Below are 20,013 nucleotides of genomic sequence, written 5' to 3' on the forward strand. Positions count from 1 at the left end.
AGCTGACTTCAGTCATGCTATCAAGTGATCAGGATAAACAACGTGTGATAGATTGTTAGCTCAGAAATTTGTCGTTGTGGAAACGAGACTTGTACACCACCTCACCAATGGTCAGGTTTCTGTAGCACTACATCTGAGTATCAAATATAATGCGAACTTCTAAGATTGCCTCATATCTTTAGGTCAACACAACAAAATCTAAAGAGGCACCAGCACGTGGGAATATTAAGCAGTTGTGCTTTACAAGATACCGAGCTGAATTCTTAATTAATTCCCGTCATTGGTCAGCACTGTCTTCTCACAGCAGAAAGGCTCCTGGCTCAAACCTCTTATAGCCTCTCTTTGTGGTGCTCCGCTTTCCTTCTGCAGTCCAAAGATATGCTTGTTAGGTCAACCAGTGATTCTGTGTCTACGTCTCGTCTGTGATGGATGAGGAGGCTGCCCAGGGTGTACCCTACGTTTCGTCCTACACCTGCGGGAATAGGCTCCAGCATTCCCATGACCCTTACTTGGATAAGTGGTTAACAAAGTGGATGGTTAGATGGTTGAATAAAGTTTCAAAGAGGCAGACTGCTAGATTAGTAAATTAAAAATACAATGCCCCAAAAACCAAACATGATGGATTTGCAGATAGCCGACAGATTTGTACAACTACCCAACTCTAACGTCTTCCAGGATAAAAAAGTGCCTTTCTGTTACCTGTTGGTTCTTCCAATGATGGATCGCTGGCGGCAGATCTTGTGTGTTTTAAGTGAGGAGCCAAATGCACACAACGCAGGCGGGACTGATTTTAACAAAAGTGCCGATTTATTCGGGCTAATGGCAAAACAGACAAAACAAAGGGCAAAAGGCAACAAAGTCAGAGTTAAGATAAACCGAACTGGGAGAACCTAAACACTAAACTGGGACACAGGGAACTTGGATGGTGACACAACCTGGAACCTAGAAATAGAAACCTGGAACATGGCGTGATAAGAACAGACAACCCAACAATGACCACATATTATAAACACACGAGAGAGACAAGGGAAGTGGAAACACTGGGGAACACAGCTGGGACGAATTGACATAATGACACAGGAGGAAGCAAAACTGAGCACAGAATGCGAGACTGTCAAAATAAAACAGGAAACAGACTAAGATGCAGACTAGATGCATGGCTCAACACTGGGACCGGGGAGAGAAACAGACTTAGAAATAGAAACGGGAGACCAAACACAAAGACATGACGAGGACTCGGGGAATGAGAGAGCGAGAGACACGGAGAGGAGAGAGGGAGGGAGACATGGCAGGGTGGGGAACATGAGAACAGAAAAGGGAGAAGAGACATACCAACAAGGCTAAGACCCAGAGATCCTAAGAGAGAGGGACACAAGAACAAGGACACAAAGAGAACCGAAAAACTCAAAACATAGAAAGAACTAAACTCGAGGCTAAACTGTAAAAGTTGAACTTAAACCATCTTTATAATGTGAGAGTCACAAAAACACTATAATCTCAAAAGACCCAGCGCCCTGACACAAACCTGTAAATCTTTTAGAATAAGATTAAGACTTTTGCTTTCGGATATATATCCATGGCTTGCAGCAGTTTTCTTGCACGAATCATTTTTGAAACATTTGGCTCTTTCTAACTCACAGTCTTTATCAGCTGTTTAGTATTTCACTTTCAAAGGCTCTCTGTAATTTCTTAAAACAGCTGTCCACTGCTGCTAGTATCAACTGCTAGCTAATGAAGTCGTTTATTCATGGTTGCATTTTCAGTTTGATGCTCTAAAGTGTATTTGGGGCATCAGAAAGCTGAATGTGCGGGATCAGCGTTAATAGACCTCCATGCTTCCTTTCACGATAATGATGGCTCACGACATTCAGTGCAACAATGAGCCTCACAGATGCGTTTTTAATCATGTGTGGTCAAAAAAACATCAGCTCTGTGGCCTAGATGATAAGATTCATCAGACAATGCTTATTAGCAGGATGAATTCACTCCCGGCTTCGATCTTCGTGTGGGATTTGCTCGCCAGACTTTTCCTTTAACATCGTTTTAGTTCGATCATTATCCAAATCGTGTTTTGTATTTAACGAGTGCAGCGTGTGTGTCTGTTTTTTTTTCAGGATATTTGGACATGTCAGTCATCGATCGGAGTGGCAATTGGTGAAAATAGACTTCAGGTCCATTTTCAACAGGAGGTGTATAGAGGCAGATTATCAGACATGGCACCTGCACAACCAGGTACGGCATTTAATCAGATCAGAATAGAGTTTTGAATTTTTTACACCCTGTACAAAATGTTTTAGAGCATTTAATTATATTTCAAATTAGTTTTTTAATTAAATAACATTTCAAAGAGGCAGACTATTAAATTGATTTTTAATTTAAAAAGTATACTCTTGATGTTTGCTAATGAGCTGCTTCAGTAAAACACATTATTATGAAACCAGGTCTTTAACCCTGTGACATCTAAGTACCCTAGCTGTACTAACCCCAAGTGCTATGTTTAGCAGAAAAACTAAATAACTTTGAATTATAAACAGTTTTCCCTTTGACTGCATGTCTTGAAAAGCCAAAATTCTGATATTCTGAAACCTTAGGGTTAGAGCTTTCAAATTAGGATTAGGAATCATGGAATAAAATGGTAGTAAGTAAAAGGTAGGACTCAGCCTTGCATGAAAAAACACTCCAAAAGGAATCAAAGTTGTTACTTAATGAGCTATTATTTCCAACTGAGAAGTAAATTCATTGAAGGAAGTCTGAAGTCTGTGGAGACCATCTCCTCCAAACACAAGTTCTTAAGTTTGGTTGATTCAGAGCCCCTCGCTGTACGCTTTCAGCTTTGCTGTGTTGTGAAGCTGGAGACCTCCCAGCGCAGTATCCTTACGATTCCTCCCTCGTGCTTTAAGTGAACCTCCCAGCATACGTTAAACCTGCTCTGAAAGCTCCTCAACCTGGTCGGGCCTGAAGCAGAGCCAGACGTTTAAAGCTTGCCTTTATTCATGGCCCACTTCTGTAATTGGTTTAGACGCCCATATGCTCAAAGCAGGCTAATGATCAAAACATATAGCATGGAAGATGACAAGAGTCCAAGCCAATTACAGGGCTAAACTGCCCAAATGTAGAGGTAGTGTGGGTATAAAAAATAAACACCACCTGAAAACAAAGGAGAGGTTTTGTGTTTAAGTTAGGGACGGAGCTGGCAGTTGTATTTGTGGATGCTGGCAAGAATTTTTTTAGCCATCTCACTAGTGACACCTAATGCACAAAGACAGAATCTTCTGGTAATAAAAAGAGAGCAGCAGTGTAGGATGAAGGATGCAGTGGAAACAGGCTGCTGATATCTTCACATCTTTTTGTACTCGACTGATTTTATATTCACTTCCCACACATAGCCACGTGGCTAAAAATGGATCGGGTTCTGGCAGCTTTTGCAGCTGAAACTCCTTCACAGTCGTTCATCTCAATATCACAAAAAAAATCCCTTAAAAAAGAACTCAAGCAGCACATTCGACAGTGTGACGCTTGCAACGGAGGAACAGTTGCTGAGCTGAGCACGCCACACGCCACGAGCCCGAGAACGGTGCTCTTTGCACACATGGCTGATTGTATGCTGTAAATTATTTATTGTGGATACAGCGTTACAAAATCACTTCAGTTTCAAACTCTGTTTCTTTCCGCTTGGCTTTGTTTTTGGACCCTGCAGGGTGAGCCGTGTCTGATGGGAGTCAAAAGAATCTACCGAAAGCTGAAGCCCACGTCCAGGTGCGTTATGGGAAAGACATACTCAGTGACCATGACATCGGCACCATGCGACTGCACAGAGGCTGACTTTGAATGGTCAGTATTTTTTTTTTTTAAATTTTCATTCAGTCCACTTTGTATGTGCCAACACTTTACAATCCCCACTTTTAAACTGTGCATTAATAATTCATCAGATTTGAATAAATATAATCTGGGACTACTGGGCTCTGGCAGCTCCCTGGAGGTTGGAGAACTGTGCCTGGGTCTCTGAATCAGTTGGTGTTGGTGGGGGACTGGGGTTGGTGCTCTCTAACGGTCTTGGGGTGTGGGGCCTGGGGTGCTTGTGGTGGCGGGGTGGCCTCTTCTGGGTGGGTCCGGCTACAGGGCCTGGGGCGCTGGTTCCCGGGGTCTCTGGGTAAGACCCTTCTTGCGAGGGGTTGGTCTGCGCCCCTTTGGGGGGGGGGGCTTTTTCAGGTGAGGAAGCATCCGTTGCTGAGTGCAGCTTGTCCCAGACCCAGACCAGGGTGTCTTGTCCTTTTCCTGTGTGTGTCCCAAGACTCATCTGAACACTCCAGTCTACTGTCTTGGGTGGAGGCCCCGGACTGGGTGGTGTCATTGCAGAGCCTACACCTCCCTGTGGCTGGGTGTGGGAAATGGGGGTGCCTACTGAGCCAGTTGTTTCCTGGCTCTCTCCTTACACCCACACACACACACACACACACACACACACACGCACACTCCCTCATACAGCACATGCACACATAGGGTCACAGTGGGTAGAGCCGTTCATGTGGCTCTGCCAGTGCTACCTGTGCGTTTTTGAGTGTTTGTGTTCCAGGTGTTGTATGTTTGTTCTCTTATAGGTGCGGTAGTTGGCGATACATTGTGTATTTCTTTTTGTACTCTATTCTTTTATTATGTCTTCCCCAATCCTCTCCTATTTTTCTCTGCCTGTCCTGCTTTAGACATTGTCATACTGTATACCACATATAATAGAATAACTGAAATAACAGGAATAGAAATGAAGAAGTAAACAGATAAACCCTGAACAAGAGGAGCCTATAGAGAATTTATAAAGCTGCTCTTGGAAAAGCAAAAATGCGTTTGGCACACAGTGCATTCAGATCATAATTCTGATTGTAAAAGCTGCCAGAGAGGTCAGGACTTAAACAAGAAAAAGAAAAAAAAGCTGGAGCAAACATCGTCAGAGTGTTTGGTTTCTGTGTTTTTGCTGGGATTTTTTTTGTTGTTGCAAAGAAGTCTGACTCCTCTGAGCCCTGTGTGTGTCTGTGTGTGTGTGTCTGTGTGTGTGTGTGTGTGTGTGTGTGTGTGTGTGTGTGTGCGCGCGCACTAGGAAGCCTGCAATATTAAACCACAGTTGCTGGAACTCTTAACACTTCACCATCCACTTTGTTATTGCCTTTGACCTTGAAAAATCCTGTAAACCTGTTAAGCCTTAAAAAAAAACTATGACCTCAAAGCAAACGCCTTAGTCTTTCAAACTCTGCTTGTTTAGCATGTGGCCAAAATGTAGCCTAACCTAAACTGAGATCTGGTGGATGTTAACAGGTTATGAATTTTACTGTGAACACACAATGATAATTCATTATTGTTAATAATCATTAGCAGTACTAGTATTTATGCATCATATTCATTAGTTTAACCATTGTTAGATTGTATTTGGTAATGATGTTTTGTATGTAGTGTTTTAGATGCACTAGGTAGCTTTAAACATAATTTTAATGTTGCAATTAGGTATTTTTCACCTAAACTATAATGTGCCTAATGTAATCACAGTTAGATCTCTAGTGCAAAAAATATTGCATTTAATCTTATTGAAGAATATGAATTCTTTACAAAAGACTTTCTAGTAATTAAAAGTTTATTGGGGATTCTGAAAAACTAGTTCATGCATTTATTACTTCCAGGCTGGACTACTGTAATTCATTATTATCAGGATGTCCTAAAACCTCCCTGAAAAGCCTTCAGTTAATTCAAAATGCTGCAGCAAGAGTCCTGACAGGGACTAGAAAGAGAGAGCAGATTTCTCCTGTATTGGCTTCCCTTCATTGGCTCCCTGTTAAATCCGGTATTGAATTTAAACTTCTGCTCCTCACATACAAGGTCTGAATAATCAGGCATCATCTTATCTTAAAGACCTTATAGTACATGTACAATATCACGTGTTGTTCCTAGAGTATTTAAAAGTAGAATGGGAGGCAGAGCCTTCAGTTTTCAGCCCCCCCCCCCCCCAAAAGAGGGTTGTGGACCCCCTATGGATCCTCTGCCTAATCACATGAGCCAAGGTGTGAAAACGGGTGTGGGTCACAATCAGCCAAGGTTTCGGGTGGACCCACTGTAAAACCTAGCCCCACCCTATCATGTGATTTCCTGAGGTCGAAAGGCCCAGGATGTGAGTGGGCGTTAAGGCGTCTGGGCAGGATTATAGATGGCAGACATTTGGTGTAGTAAGCCCCGCCCTCTGTTCAAAGATGTCCGTTCACAGTGGACATAGATGGCTTCTTTCACTCCTCCTTCAAACCTTCAAACCTCCTTCAAACCACTCCCATAGGGCTTAAAATCTGGGACTCTTCACCAGTTGCTCTTAGAACTGAAGAAGCTTGTCGGATGAAAACTATGTAACATGAAGTGTTTGTAATGACTGTCATTAGAGGGGTCTTTGAAGTACATTAAAATATATCTGAAATAAATAACCCCTGTCAAGGTCAATTACTGAGTGACCCAGCAATACAATTTACCAGCAAATGGTAGAATAATCTACTTTATTACAGTTATTGGATTTCAGCCATTCACCCTCCATTGGTTGGGGGTGATGGGAAAGAGAAGAGAGCAGACAGAGCCAGAGTGTAAAACTGAGTGTGTTTCATTTTTCTCTTATTGTTTCTGCACTCCACAGACACAAGTAAAAAGTAACCAGAGCTGTAAGTTCAGGAGTGACACTGTGTCTCACTCACAGTATTACACACTATTAGTGTGCCTATCAGCCTGGTCCCATTTTTCATTGTATGGTGTTTCAATTCAATTCAGTTTTACTTACACGGCGCCAAATCACAACAACAGTCGCCTCAAGGCGCTTTATATTGTAAGGTAGACCCTACAATAATACATACAGAGAAAAACCCAACAATCATATGACCCCCTATGAGCAAGCACTTTGGCGACAGTGGGAAGGAAAAACTCCCTTTTAACAGGAAGAAACCTCCGGCAGAACCAGGCTCAGGGAGGGGCGGCGATGTTTGCACTGTCAGGATACAAAAATTCTCAAAGGAAAGCGAGGGCTCTGTTTTGTGGGACAGTCGCGTACATCATCACCGAGTGTATGATGGCATCACCTGGAGGACAGAGAACAACAAATAGCAGCGGCTAATTGTTAAGCGAGGTGTTTTCTTGTATTTGGCACAGAGCCATGGTCTTATGAGTTGCAGAGATGCATTTGCAATATGTCCCGGGGTTTAAGGAAACTGGGGTTAAGTGAGGGATTAAAAGATAAGAGATCACCGTGAAGGATAACATCCTCCAGATTATAATTGCAGAGCAGCTCTGGCACATTCTCCCGGTGGCTGCTGCTGCTAAATGGAAACCAGTCAGCTGCTCAAACATATAACTGCGTGTGTGTGTGTATGTGTGTGTGTGTATGTGTGTGTGTGTGTGTGTGTGTGTAGTCATTCCCATAACTGTGTGGCATCGTCACCTCTTGAAGGACAAAGTGTTCAGAGGAAAAGAAGATGATATTTCACACCTGCTTTTGTGCTGGTGACTCCTGATATCACAGCTGCAGTCACAGAGAATGCTTTTCTACATTAGACAAAAAATGCTTTCTTTGAATGATCAGCAGTTTTAATGTTTGTTTTCCTGTGTATTTATTTTTCCTCACGTTGGTCCCATATCTGCAGGTCTCTCGAGGAGGACTGCTTTTGGAATAAGCTCCATCAAAACTATAAATCACTGAGCCTAATAGCTTTCATTAACAATCACAACACTTTTGCATCTGTGTGCATGTCGCGCTAATTGGGGCAATTTGTCCCTATCATTTTGGGGACACAGCGCTGCTCTGCCTTTTAATTTATGGCACAAACAACTCGTGGGCTGTGTTTAAAGAGCACCAAAGAAGCAGCTGCTGCGGCTCCTCTGAAGTCGATACTTAGATGACTTTAAGTTTCCATGTTGAATTTCAATCTGGAATGATCTTACAACATGTGGAGCCCCTTTCAGTTTAGAATATTTTATTAACTTTTGATTGATTTCCCTGTGAGTATTATCAGCCATTTTATAAGCAGGTGTCACACTTGTAACAGCCTGTATCTAATTTTCGAATTGAATTTTCCAAACGCTGTCTCCTCTGTGTCCCGGTTTAATGACGGTGTCTGTTTTGTCGGATCGTTGCAGTGATTACGGCTTTGAGAGACGGACGGACGGCAAGTGCACCCCCGCCTTTTGGTTCCATCCATCATCGATGTCCAGGAGTTGCACCACGGGGATGACTTTCCTTAACAGCACCGGGTGAGGATGAGAGCTGACTAGAATCAGCATGCACAGTCTCAGCAGCGACTCACAGGGATTGGATAAAATGAATGGTGCATTTGAGCCGAATAGCTCCGGGTGCTTTAATTAGTTTCTCAGGGACGACACGGTCGGGCCGAGGAAAATGTGGGCTGAATGATCAAACCTGCACTTTTAAAAAACAATCATGAACCAACAAGGATAAAGCACTGGTAATAAAAAGATCTTTGGGTGAAAATTGTGTCAAGAATTTCAAAGAGGGATGAATGAAAAATTCAATGCCGAATCCAGTGTGAGGGTGTGTGAAGTGCGGTGGCTTTTTCCAAAAATAACTCAAGTGCCCAGGAAGAAAAGTCTGATTTAACATTGATGATCACAGTGTGATATAAAGCTCAGAGCTAAATCGTCCTCAGGAGAAATAAATAAAAAAATGCTAATAATAATGGGACTAGTCCATTTTGTCCACTTAGGAAAACATAAGCAGAGGTATTGTGAATAAAACCGATGGCGATAGATGTTCACCATCTTACCCAGAACATAAGCAGGATTGTTGGGGATCAAATGTACGGCGCTTGCATATTCTTCCTGTGCTAACGTGGGATTTTCATCCCACAGTCCAAAGACCTAAGTTTTAGTTTCATTTGTGTTTCTAAAGTGCCTGAAAGTGTGATTGGGAGCATGAATGAAAGCTGTTTCTCTGAGTTAGCCCTGCAATAACTCCTTTCTCCCTGTGACAGCTGGGGCAGTTTGGAAACGTCATGCCATGAATTCAGAAATGTGAGGAAGGCTTTTTACAAATTTGAAGACTTGAATTATGCCAGCTTTAGCGTATTGGACGCCCAGAATAAAAACTGCTTCTGCTAAAAATCTGCTTTGGAAAGAGTGGATTACTATAATTACTATAAGCTCATAACTGATTAATGATTATTTCTCTGACTAAAAGGTTTGGAAGGTGTCACTCTGCGCTCTCAGCTGCAGAAATCTACCATTTAGGTTCATTACTAGACTTTAAGATAACTATGCGTATCCTTTTCTGTAGTGAGAAAAGAATAATAGGGATTGGCAATTAAAGCAAAAACTATTCAAAGTTTACAGGAAACTATTCAGAGAACTGCCCTTCTTACATGACTGTAAATAACTTTGGCAGCCTGGTGACATGTGAGCATTATCTGGTGTAGTTTACACCAGACATAATTTTCCCTTTCTCCATATTTATTATTTTTTTGACAGAATCTTTTAACATGGAGAAGATGTTAGGAAAAATAATTAGATCACATCCCTACAATCAGAAATAAATGTGAGCGTGACAAGAGGAAACATTTGTGTTGTTGCTGCCCTGATCACATGGCCATGAAGCCGTGTTTCTGCAGCAGTGAGCTGCTGTATCCATCCGGCTTGGTTGTTTATGTCTTGCACTCCAGACACCAGACGATGCATCCTGATGCTTTTTTTGTGTGTGATCTCTTTAGAATGGCACACGGGTGGTTTAGAGGTGTGGAGATTGGATTTTTTTCCCTGTTCCTAACAGAAACTAGTGTTTTCGTTTAATTGATGATTCCAAATTGGTCAGAGGTGTGGATGAATGGTAATAGTTGTCTGTGTACCTCCCCTCTTGCCCAGTGTCAGCTAGGATAATCTATCACCCTCTGTGACTCCAGCTGGATAAGTGGTTAAGAAAGTGAATTAATGAATGGATGGTAGGTTGTACACTCCAGCACAGTTGTGGAGGGTGAGGAGGGTGTATGTTGTTTTCTCATCCCAAAAAGAAACTGACTTTCATTTCTGAACACATGTAAATGTAAATATTTTATGCCTTGTGAAACAAGGCACTTTTTTTTAGAATTGATAAAGATTTGAGTTGCAAAAACAAAAAAAATTAGATTGTAGGTGTACAATGACAATAAAGGGCTATTTTATTCTATTCTATTCGAATAGAATAACTTTTATGAAAATAGGATTATTACTGTTATATATAGCTTCTTTGGGTGGTGTTCCTTCTCTCAGTGGGCATGTGGCAAGAAATACCAAGGGCTGAGTTCCTGATGAAGGCTCATAGGGTCCTGTTGATCTTGTACAGTTCTAGGTACTCAAGGTTCCAGGTGTGGGCCATCGAGTCACAGGCTTTCTTGTAGTCAGTCCAGGCAGTGCACAGGTTGGTCAGCCTGGTCTTGCAATCTCGAACAACTGCTCAGTCTGCTAGCAGCTGGTGTTGAGCTCCTCTGGTATTCCTGCCAATCCTGCCATGTGCCTGTTCATTTTAGCCGCTATGATGCCTGACAGGAGCTTCCATGTGGTACTGTGGTAGGTTATTGGCTGGTAGTTGGATGGGAAGGTTGGTGCTGGGGATGACCGTCCAGCCTTCAGTTACATGTGGAAAGCTTAAGGGAGGCAAATCAGCAGCACTGTTAGTGGCAGTCGACATGATATTAATTAGTCAGGCACAGCATGAAACAGAGGAATCAGGCTAGAGGTGGCTTGCAGAGTGGCTTGCAGTTGTGCAGCAGTTTCAACAGCGCTCCCTACAGGATGAGAAATTGGTGAGCAGTGTGTAACTTGCTGAGGCTCACACTGAGATCAGCTGATGTGTTTTTCTTTTTGTTTATTTGTTTTTTTAATAAATTAAAGATCAGCAAGGCAACAAAAGCTAACTCTAAGCTTTCTTACATAATTCGTGTCCCGAAGGACTGTCACACACCCTTCCTCCCTTTATATTTAAAGATACTTGGATAAAGAACATATATATATATATAAACACATAAGGCATCCTCTGATGCCTCCTTCCTCAACGAGCTCAACAACTTTTATGCTCGTTTTGAGCGAGGGAACCCCACAACCACAACCATAACAGACATGACGCCAGACCACCAACCTCTGACTCTCTCCCCCACCGATGTAGGAGCAGTGCTGAGCAGGATCAATGTCCACAAGGCTGCAGGTCCTGATGGCATCCCCGGGCGTGTTCTCAGAGCGTGTTCTGGGGAGCTTGCAGGAGTCCTGACAGACATATTCAATCTGTCCTTGGCCCACGCTGTGGTACCGGCCTGCTTCAAATCCACCTCCATCGTCCCGATACCCAAAAACTCCAACCCATCTAGCCTCAATGACTACCGCCCAGTAGCACTCACCCCCATCATCACTAAGTGTTTAGAGCAGCTGGTCTTAGCACACTTCAAATCCTGTCTCCCCCCCACCCTGGACCCCCACCAATTTGCATACCGCCAGAACAGGAGCACAGAGGATGCAGTCTCCATCGCACTGCACTCTGTCCTCTCACACCTGGACAACAACAACACCTACGCCAGAATGCTGTTTATAGACTTCAGTTCAGCATTCGATACAATCCACCCCTCACAACTCATCAGGAAACTGACAGACCTGGGCATCAGTTCCCTCATCTGCAAATGGTTACTGGACTTCCTGACCAACCGCCCCCAACATGTCCGACTGGATAACCGCTGCTCATCAACAATCACAATGAACACCGGTGTACCACAGGGCTGTGTGATGAGCCCTTTTCTCTACTCCCTCTTCACCCACGACTGCAGACCTGCTGATGGTTCCAACACCATCATTAAGTTTGCAGATGACACCACGGTGATTGGCCTCATCAGCGACAACGATGAGACCGCCTACAGGGAGGAGGTGGATCATCTGGCTGAGTGGTGCAACAGAAACAACCTGCTGCTTAACACTGAGAAGACCAAGGAGCTCATCGTGGACTACAGGAGGAATGCTGACCCACATCCACCCATCCACATTAAAGGGACGGCTGTGGAGCTTGTGAGCAGCTTTGGATGGATGCAAACTGCATTTCGTTGCCCTGTACCTGTGACATGTGCAATGACAATAAAGTTGAATTCTATTCTATTCTATATATATGAAACATAAATAATTTTCTGACATGTAGTAAGGATTGTAAAATGTCAAATGCTGTACTCTGAATATATATAACAAGCACCATGATTAAAAAAACATGCTACACAATATCTCTGTGTTTAAAACATGGCACATTCATTGTCACTGGAACATTAATCAGGGTAAGTCCTTTTTAAAATTTCTGAAGGAGCCTCAGCACGGCTCTTTGTTGCAGGAACATTGACATTCCCACCACATTCTAGATTTTCTGTCAAAGGGCACCGTGTTTGTGTTAGCGTCTACACCCTCACCACACAAACAGCAGTCCTGGCACTTCAAATTGAAAAGGGTTTTTTCCTTTTTTCTGTTAAGTTTTCTTGAGAATCTGAATGAGGGAAGTGCAGCCAGGTTAGGGTCTGCTGTTATTTTACACATAAATACAGTTACATGTTTACAAAGAGCAGTTTATACGAACCTTATATGAAGTTTGTGTTTGTCTGATGGCACATCTAATTGGTTTCATTTGCTTTTCCACCTTCAGCTACAGAAAAGTGGTCTCCAATAACTGTACAGCTGGTGTGAGCGCAGAGTACACAGCCAGGAGGCAGCAGTGTCCTATCCAAGCACCCAAAGGTCTCCACCTGGTTACCAGTGAGGGTTCGCTGACAGCCGTGTTAGGCACCAATGTCACCTTTCTTGTTTTTCTGGAGGAGGTGAGCTGTTTTCAGTGTTTCCCATGAAGTCACACAGTGTCAGTGTCATTATATTTACAGTGTAAATAAGGGGGAAGTCAGAACTGTTAGCAAATATTAGTCGATTGTTTCAAATGTACACTTAGATTGGAAATGGCTATCTGGGTTGTTTCTATAGCAACACCAGCATCCTCAGCCTCGACTGTGCTGTATCCTCTCATATTTTCCTGTTCACACTCTAAACTGAACATACATGTTTAAAGGGTGAAGAAATGCCATTGTACACCTTTTTTTTGCTCTTTATGACCAACAGTACTCACCTACTTTGACATAGTTACACATCAACACTTCCAGAGAAGTCCACACAGTTATTAGTGATCCTAAGAGGTGTTGTCGTAGTAGTAGTGTTAGGCTTTAGGGTTCAAGTTACTTCTCATCATTGTTGAAAACAAAGAAGATACTCAAACAGGGACTGCAAACCTGAGGAGCCCTGAGTGCAGTAGCACAGATTCTTTTAGGTGGGACTTCCTCGTGATTATGGAGTCAGCTGTGCGGATTGTCTTTGTCTTTAAATGCAGATCATAACAAACCTTAAAAAAGGTGATTTTAGCTTGTTCGCCACTATGTTACCGCTATACCTTCATTCAACCACAGAAGGAGAAAATGCAGAATTCTTTTTACAGTTTCTGCATATTCATACAAAAACATAGAGATTATATTAAAGTAATTGATGACCATGACTTGGTTAGCAAGAGTGACTTCCTATTTCTTTCCAGTGTTTGAACACAACATTCTGAAAGCATGTCTGTGAAGGTTCTCAGTCATCCAGGTCATCGTAGTCTAAGGAGCTTGGAAAGAAAAGCATCTGGACATCTTTAAGTTTCCTTGATGATGCTTCACTTCTCATCTGAGAAGCTTCTTCAGATCTAAGAGCAACTGATGGCGAGACCCAGATTTTAAGCCCTATGGGAGTGTCCCCAAGAGGGTCATGGGAAGTTTCTCGGATGAGAGGTGAAACGTCTTCAACGAAACTTAAAGAAGTCCAGACGCTTTTCTTTCCAAGCTCCTTAGACTTCTGGAAAGCAAAAATCCCCCCAAAAATCTGAAACATTTGTTTTCATATATAGAAAAGTAGAATGACATTTACATTGAACTACTATCTGCTGCCGTGAAACTGTTATATCTGGAAAATATCCTTTGTCCTCTGCGAGGGTGACAGCGTCTGCATGTAAAGACTGGAGGACTTTGTCAGGCAGCAGATCGTGATCTGTGTTCCTGTTGGAAAAAGTTGACAAAGTGCAAACTGTGACTCACAGTGTCGTTTACAAGCATCCGTACATGATGAGTTAGGACTGAGATCGGTGTCACTATGGACACTGTTAACCTTGGAGTAAAGTCAGTGTCTGACAAAAGTATTACACGCCCTTAAAATGAGCTGAGCTGAGCACACTGACAATAGCAGCCCTTAGCAGGGAGTATGATAAGCATTACCTACACATATTGTGTGTAGAGGGAAAACCGTGCTCTGTGTGGTCAAATGTAATATAAGCCAACGCAAACCAGAGTGAATATTTCATAGAAGACCTGCAGATTTCCTGGAAGTGTTTGTCCTGTTCAGGGTGACGGGGCGAGGACGAGCATCACTCTGGACTTTGGAGATGGCCACGCTCTTACATATTCCAATGTGAGCTCCATCGAGGATGGGATCAAACACATCTACAAAGCTGTGGGAATCTACCGAGTGACTGCTACCGGGGAGAACAGCTTGGGCTCAGAGACCGCCATGCTCTACCTGCATGTCACATGTGAGATACCGAGTTTTCTGAAAGATGTTTTTGTGCATTTATTTAGATTCTTCAGTTTGTCTGCTCTTAGTTTCAGCTCTTTCCACTTTTTATCAGAGTCTATGGAATTGCTGTTTTCTGCTTGTACGACATTCTATCCTTTATCTCTTCACAGAACACGTTCCCCTCCCTTAGCCAAACAAACAAGTGAGATAGAACAAATCCCATTTCGCTTCCACTCAGTTCAGCTTCTGCTTCGCAGTCACTCAGCCCGCAGAAGCCACGGCAACCTCATACGTAACAGGGCTGACCACCCCCGTGTATTCAGGGGGTGACAGATGTAACGGAGCTGACTTATTGATCAGGGAGCAACATTGCCCCCACCAATCTGTCAATCCTATGTGCCAACCGTACAAATAGAGCCACTGCAGGCTCCAGAGTGCCACGGATGAAAAATAGTACACAGATGGCAGCCGGCAGTCCCAGAGCAAGAGCGAATCTTGAACAAACTCACCCTCCTTACCCACCTATAAACCCCATCTCCTCCCTCTTTTTTCCCTTCATTTGAACCGATAAAGTTATTTCTTTTATTTTTATCCTCTTTTCACATATTATAGCACAGAGCGTCGAGTTCACACTGTGATGTATATGTGTGCCTGAGTAGGTCAGCTGGAGTATATCCATCTCTCAGCTCCCTTTGTGGCTGTGAGGAATAAGGAAGTGAACCTGACTGCTGTTCTGTGGCCCAGCCAAGTGGGAACGGTCACCTACATCTGGTGGATCGGAAATAACACAGAGGTACAGCGCACTCAAGAAATTCACCACTTCTCTCACTACTTCTCTTACTCTTTTGCCCATTTGCAATTAAGTAGGTTGCTGACTCTTCTGCTCCAAAATGTGAGAATCATTATTTTGTGGAGCTATTTTTGTGGATGCAGGTTGGAAAATTTGTAGCCTTGTTAATCAGCGTCAATAAAAATGGTGGAACGTGCTGACCTATTCACATAGTACCTTAATTACTGATAACCAGTGAAGTGTATGCATCTTAGTGTTAGTGTAAAAATCCTCCAATTATAGGGCCTGCTGCAGTCAGGCAGAGCTGATCAATCACACAGAGTTAAAGGGTCAGAAAAGACATATTTTTCTGTTAATCCCTTTGCAGCATCTAGCCATGCAGATAGTTTCAGCTTGGGGAACTCAGCTTTGGAGATATCGGCCTTTGAAGACAAAAGATCTGAATGGATTTTGTTCAGAATAGCAAAATGTGACACTTTAAAACGGAACAAAGACTTCTGGAAACACTGAAATTCAAAATCAGTTTACGAAATAAAATTAATCAGCTTTCACCTTGCTGGTGGATTGAGTGATGATTATGTTTAGTGTCATTTATTTTACAAAGAATTTCCGTGATTATGCCAAAAGTACCAGGCCAAAAACTGAGCATGGATAAACTGATTTTTGCAACAAAAAAAAGGCCCTTGGCCTTGGCAGAAGATATAAAACAAGTACAGGGTGGGCCATTTATATGGATACACTGTAATAAAATGGGAATGGTTGGTGATATTAAAGTCCTGTTTGTGGCACATTAGTATATGTGAGGGGGCAAACTCCTCAAGATGGGTGGTGACCACGGTGGCCATTTAGAAGTCGGCCATCTTGGTTACGTTGAAACCAAGCACACCATGTTTTTCTTGTGACATTACCAATAAGTTTGATGTGTCACATGGCCCTCTTCCTATTGAAAAAACAAAAGTTGTATCCAAGATGGCCGACTTCTAAATGGCCACCATGGTCACCACCAATCTTGAGGATTTTGCCCCCTCACATATACTAATGTGCCACAAACAGGACTTTAATATCGCCAACCATTCCCATTTTATTACGGTGTATACATATAAATGGCCCACCTTGTATATAAATGGTAAATGGCCTGTATTTGTATAGCGCTTTACTAGTCCCTAAGGACCCCAAAGCGCTTTACACATCCAGTCATCCACCCATTCACACACACATTCACACACTGGTGATGGCAAGCTACATTGTAGCCACAGCCACCCTGGGGCGCACTGACAGAGGCGAGGCTGCCGGACACTGGCGCCACCGGGCCCTCTGACCACCACCAGTAGGCAACGGGTGAAGTGTCTTGCCCAAGGACACAACGACCGAGACTGTCCAAGCCGGGGCTCAAGCCGGCAACCTTCCGATTACAAGGCGAACGCCCAACTCTTGAGCCACGGTCGCCCCGTATGCCTCGTATCCTCGTACATTCTCACTGCCACGGTGCTGGTGAAAATTTTTTTATAATTGCTATTGATGATGGTCATGTGACCTATTAGGATGGTGCTGCCCTGTGTATCACTGTCTGATGAAGTTGCTTTCAAAGTGCTTAAGTTGCCACATAGTGTGGAGGTGTAAAGAGCTAGCTTAGCTCCTAGCATGGGGGAATCCTGATGATTCATGAGTGGGTAGTTAGCCAAGTAAATGTGAATAAGGCCACAAGGTTAACGTTGACTCCACGCCTACAACTGCTGATACGAGAAGAAAATCAGGTCTATTAAGTTAATGCACCAAGTTAGCTTGCTATAGTTGCTTAGCATTAGCTTTGCAACTCACCACTGGTCAGCTGGTTGCTAGTAAGTGATGTCAGCAGTGATGTCAGCAGTGATGTTAGTCATCATCAAACAAGAACTTTGGCTGTCAGACACTGACACTTCTCAGCATACTACACACAGCAGCGCTGCTTTGACTTTCAGTTTAGCCATTATTCAAAGGTTTTACATGTAAAAGGCTAAACAGCATCTCATGCTACCTCGACCAGAAAGTGGACAAACACAGCAAAGCTCTTCAATAGATAAATAAAGTTGCTGTATCTGCTCAAAGGCTGCAGGTGATTCCTGGAGTCATTTTGCCCATTGTGGTATGATGGTGATATGCAATAGCACCCTAAACTTTGATTTCTGACAAATTCATGCTTTATTCAAGCAAACTTTTCCTCCCACCACCAGTTTTCCATTTTCACTCTGTCTAAGAGGTGTGCTCCTTGTGCTGTTGGAAAAGTAGCACACCTATTGCTGCTGTTAGGATTCTATTAGAACTTCCTAAAAAAGTAGAGCGGTATTCCTCCAAATATAGCAAGTCACTGTCGGAGTGCAAACACGCTGACCCCAGCTTTAGTAGCATCAATGGGATTAGCAACTAATGTAATCAATAAACCAGATGTTAGAGAACCATAACATTATATTACAAAAGAATAAAAAAAATCAATTCAAGCATTATGGTCTGAGGATGCACTGTAGCTGTAGAAATGCTCCACTCCTCTCTGTCGGTGTAATTGTAGCTGGGTAAATGTGTTTGCTCAGCACTAACAGGGGCCTTTCCACAAGGACAACCAGTTCTGTCGCTTGGTAATAAACAGTGGCAGCATTAGCATCTTAAAGCTATCTGAAGAACAAATGGAGACGTGAGTAATGACAGGAAGGAGCTGCTGGTGTCACACAGAAACTCCCTGTAGGCCTCTGTGCTGCATGCAGCACAGCACAGACTTTAGCAAAGCTGTGTGTCATCGTGCGTGTGTGTCCGTGTGTGTTTTTTGTGAGTCGGCCAACAGCCTGACACCTCTGTAGTGTAAATAACAGCAGTGTGAGATGTTAACCAGCCGTTGATAAGGGTCTCTCACGGGAGTACCTACAATCTGACTCCCCATCTCCCTCTCCCCTTCTTCCTTCTCTCTCTCTCTCGCTCCCCCAGCAGCCAGTAATCACCCTAGAGGGAAGTGTGGCGTACACATTCTCCCGGGAAGGCATCAATACAGTCACTGTGCAGGTGTCTGCAGGGAATACTATTCTGCAGGACAGAAAAACCATCGCTGTCCACGGTGAGCCGAATTTCTCACTCAGTGTCCACTGGGAATCTGTTGCTCTGTAAACAGGCTGATGAGTTTTGTCACCACAGTAGAATAATAATGCTGCTTCCCTTTGATGATCTTATACTTATTAGACGTCATTCTTCTAGTTAATGTTTTTAAAATAATCTGCCATTCTCCAGACTTAGAGGTCATTTTTAACCATATGCTAAAACTTTTCATTTGCTAAGCTATAGCATAAATTGTATATAAATGACAGATGTAGCTTTTCTTTTGTTCAAATAGGGCCTTCTGTGGCTCCAAAACACAATAATGATGTCGTCCAAAATGTTAACATTAAAGCTTTAAAATGTCGATTCCAAGCGTGAATGTCCACATGTTCATATTCGCCTTTAAATTTCTCTTGTGTTTCCTCTGACTCAACGCTATGCATAACTGATGATGAAGGTCTCTGAGACATGTAGAGCTGCAAATTCCAGTTCTTTTTCCCAGTTATTCACCATCTAAGCTTTAACTGAAAACATGCTTTTATTGGCTCAGTAAACACTACAAATCATTACGAACTGTGTTAGAAAATAACTGATACGAGCTTGGAGGAGTTTAGAGCAGAGCTGCTGCTCCTTCACACTGAAATGAACTACCTGAGGTTTGTAATCAGGATGCCTTCTGGCTACATCCTCTTGGAGGTTTTCAACCAGTTTGGAGGAGGGGCCCAGGAGTGTCTGAGGAGAGATTGCATAGCTCATCTTACATTGGAGTGCCTCAGGACCCGCTAGGAGGAACCTGAAAATGAGGCTTAGAAACTGATTTTAGAATAACCTTCTTAGCTGCTGCCGCTGATACTGGACTTTGATTGATTGGCAGAAAATTGATGCATACATTACCTTTGAACTCCCAAGATTTATTTTTCAAAGAATTAGTGATCATACGTGATCCATTAACATCTGATGCATGATTATATAGTGTTAGTTTATCTATCAGTTCTTTTTCTTAACAACTACAACACAAAGCATGATGAATAGTTTATTAAGAAAATCAGCAGCTAAAAAAAATGACTGAGCTGGTACAGAAGGACAGCACTCTATCATTAATGTTCTCATTCTGCAGCTTTTGCTCCCCTTGTAAGATCTGAATGGAGGCAGAACCTGAAAATAAAACCAGAATTTAGCAAAAAGCACACGTACACGAACTGAATCTAAAATTCAAACTTTGCATTTAATGACAGATGAAAGGCATAAGCTCCCCTCACACATTTACTTTTCTTCCTGCAGAATATTTCCGATCTCATCTGCTCGCCTTTTCATCAAACCTGGATGAGCACAACCCCGATATTGCAGAATGGAGGCTGGATGTGAGCCGAGTCATTAAGAACTCTCTGATCCAGGTAAAGTTCTCTCTGGCTCTTTTGTGGCAACCGTCGCCTTCCTTTGGTAAATACTGTCAGCGCTCAGCTGGACCTCTGAGTGCTGCGTGACCTCCCTGAGGCTTGGAGAAATGAATCTGACTTTTATGATGATAAATGACAAGGCAAGAGGGAGAAGAGGGGAAAAATATAGTTCAAGAG

The 20,013-nt window shown here is 42.9% G+C and overlaps 1 protein-coding gene across 10 annotated transcripts in view; it reads left to right on the forward strand.

Annotated features, from left to right (window-relative positions):
- Positions 1-20,013, forward strand: part of sorcs1 (sortilin-related VPS10 domain containing receptor 1) — a 172,485-nt gene that overhangs the window by 140,213 nt on the left and 12,259 nt on the right. For 8 of the 10 annotated variants that reach the window (XR_002062292.2, XR_003220515.1, XR_002062293.2 and 5 more), the window contains exons 15-22: positions 2,115-2,232; positions 3,698-3,831; positions 8,143-8,256; positions 12,653-12,824; positions 14,422-14,608; positions 15,252-15,385; positions 18,335-18,461; positions 19,721-19,833. Coding sequence is in view for 6 of the 10 variants with exons in the window: in XM_013277139.3 (XP_013132593.1) it covers positions 2,115-2,232; positions 3,698-3,831; positions 8,143-8,256; positions 12,653-12,824; positions 14,422-14,608; positions 15,252-15,385; positions 18,335-18,461; positions 19,721-19,833 (1,099 nt within the window). In the remaining 4 variants the exon portion in view is untranslated. The remainder of the gene's footprint in view (positions 1-2,114; positions 2,233-3,697; positions 3,832-8,142; positions 8,257-12,652; positions 12,825-14,421; positions 14,609-15,251; positions 15,386-18,334; positions 18,462-19,720; positions 19,834-20,013) is intronic. The other 2 variants (XM_019359484.2, XM_005470160.4) reach the window with 1 other exon arrangement.

Source organism: Oreochromis niloticus, linkage group LG6, assembly GCF_001858045.2.
Source record: "Oreochromis niloticus isolate F11D_XX linkage group LG6, O_niloticus_UMD_NMBU, whole genome shotgun sequence".
Classification (NCBI taxonomy): domain Eukaryota; kingdom Metazoa; phylum Chordata; class Actinopteri; order Cichliformes; family Cichlidae; genus Oreochromis; species Oreochromis niloticus.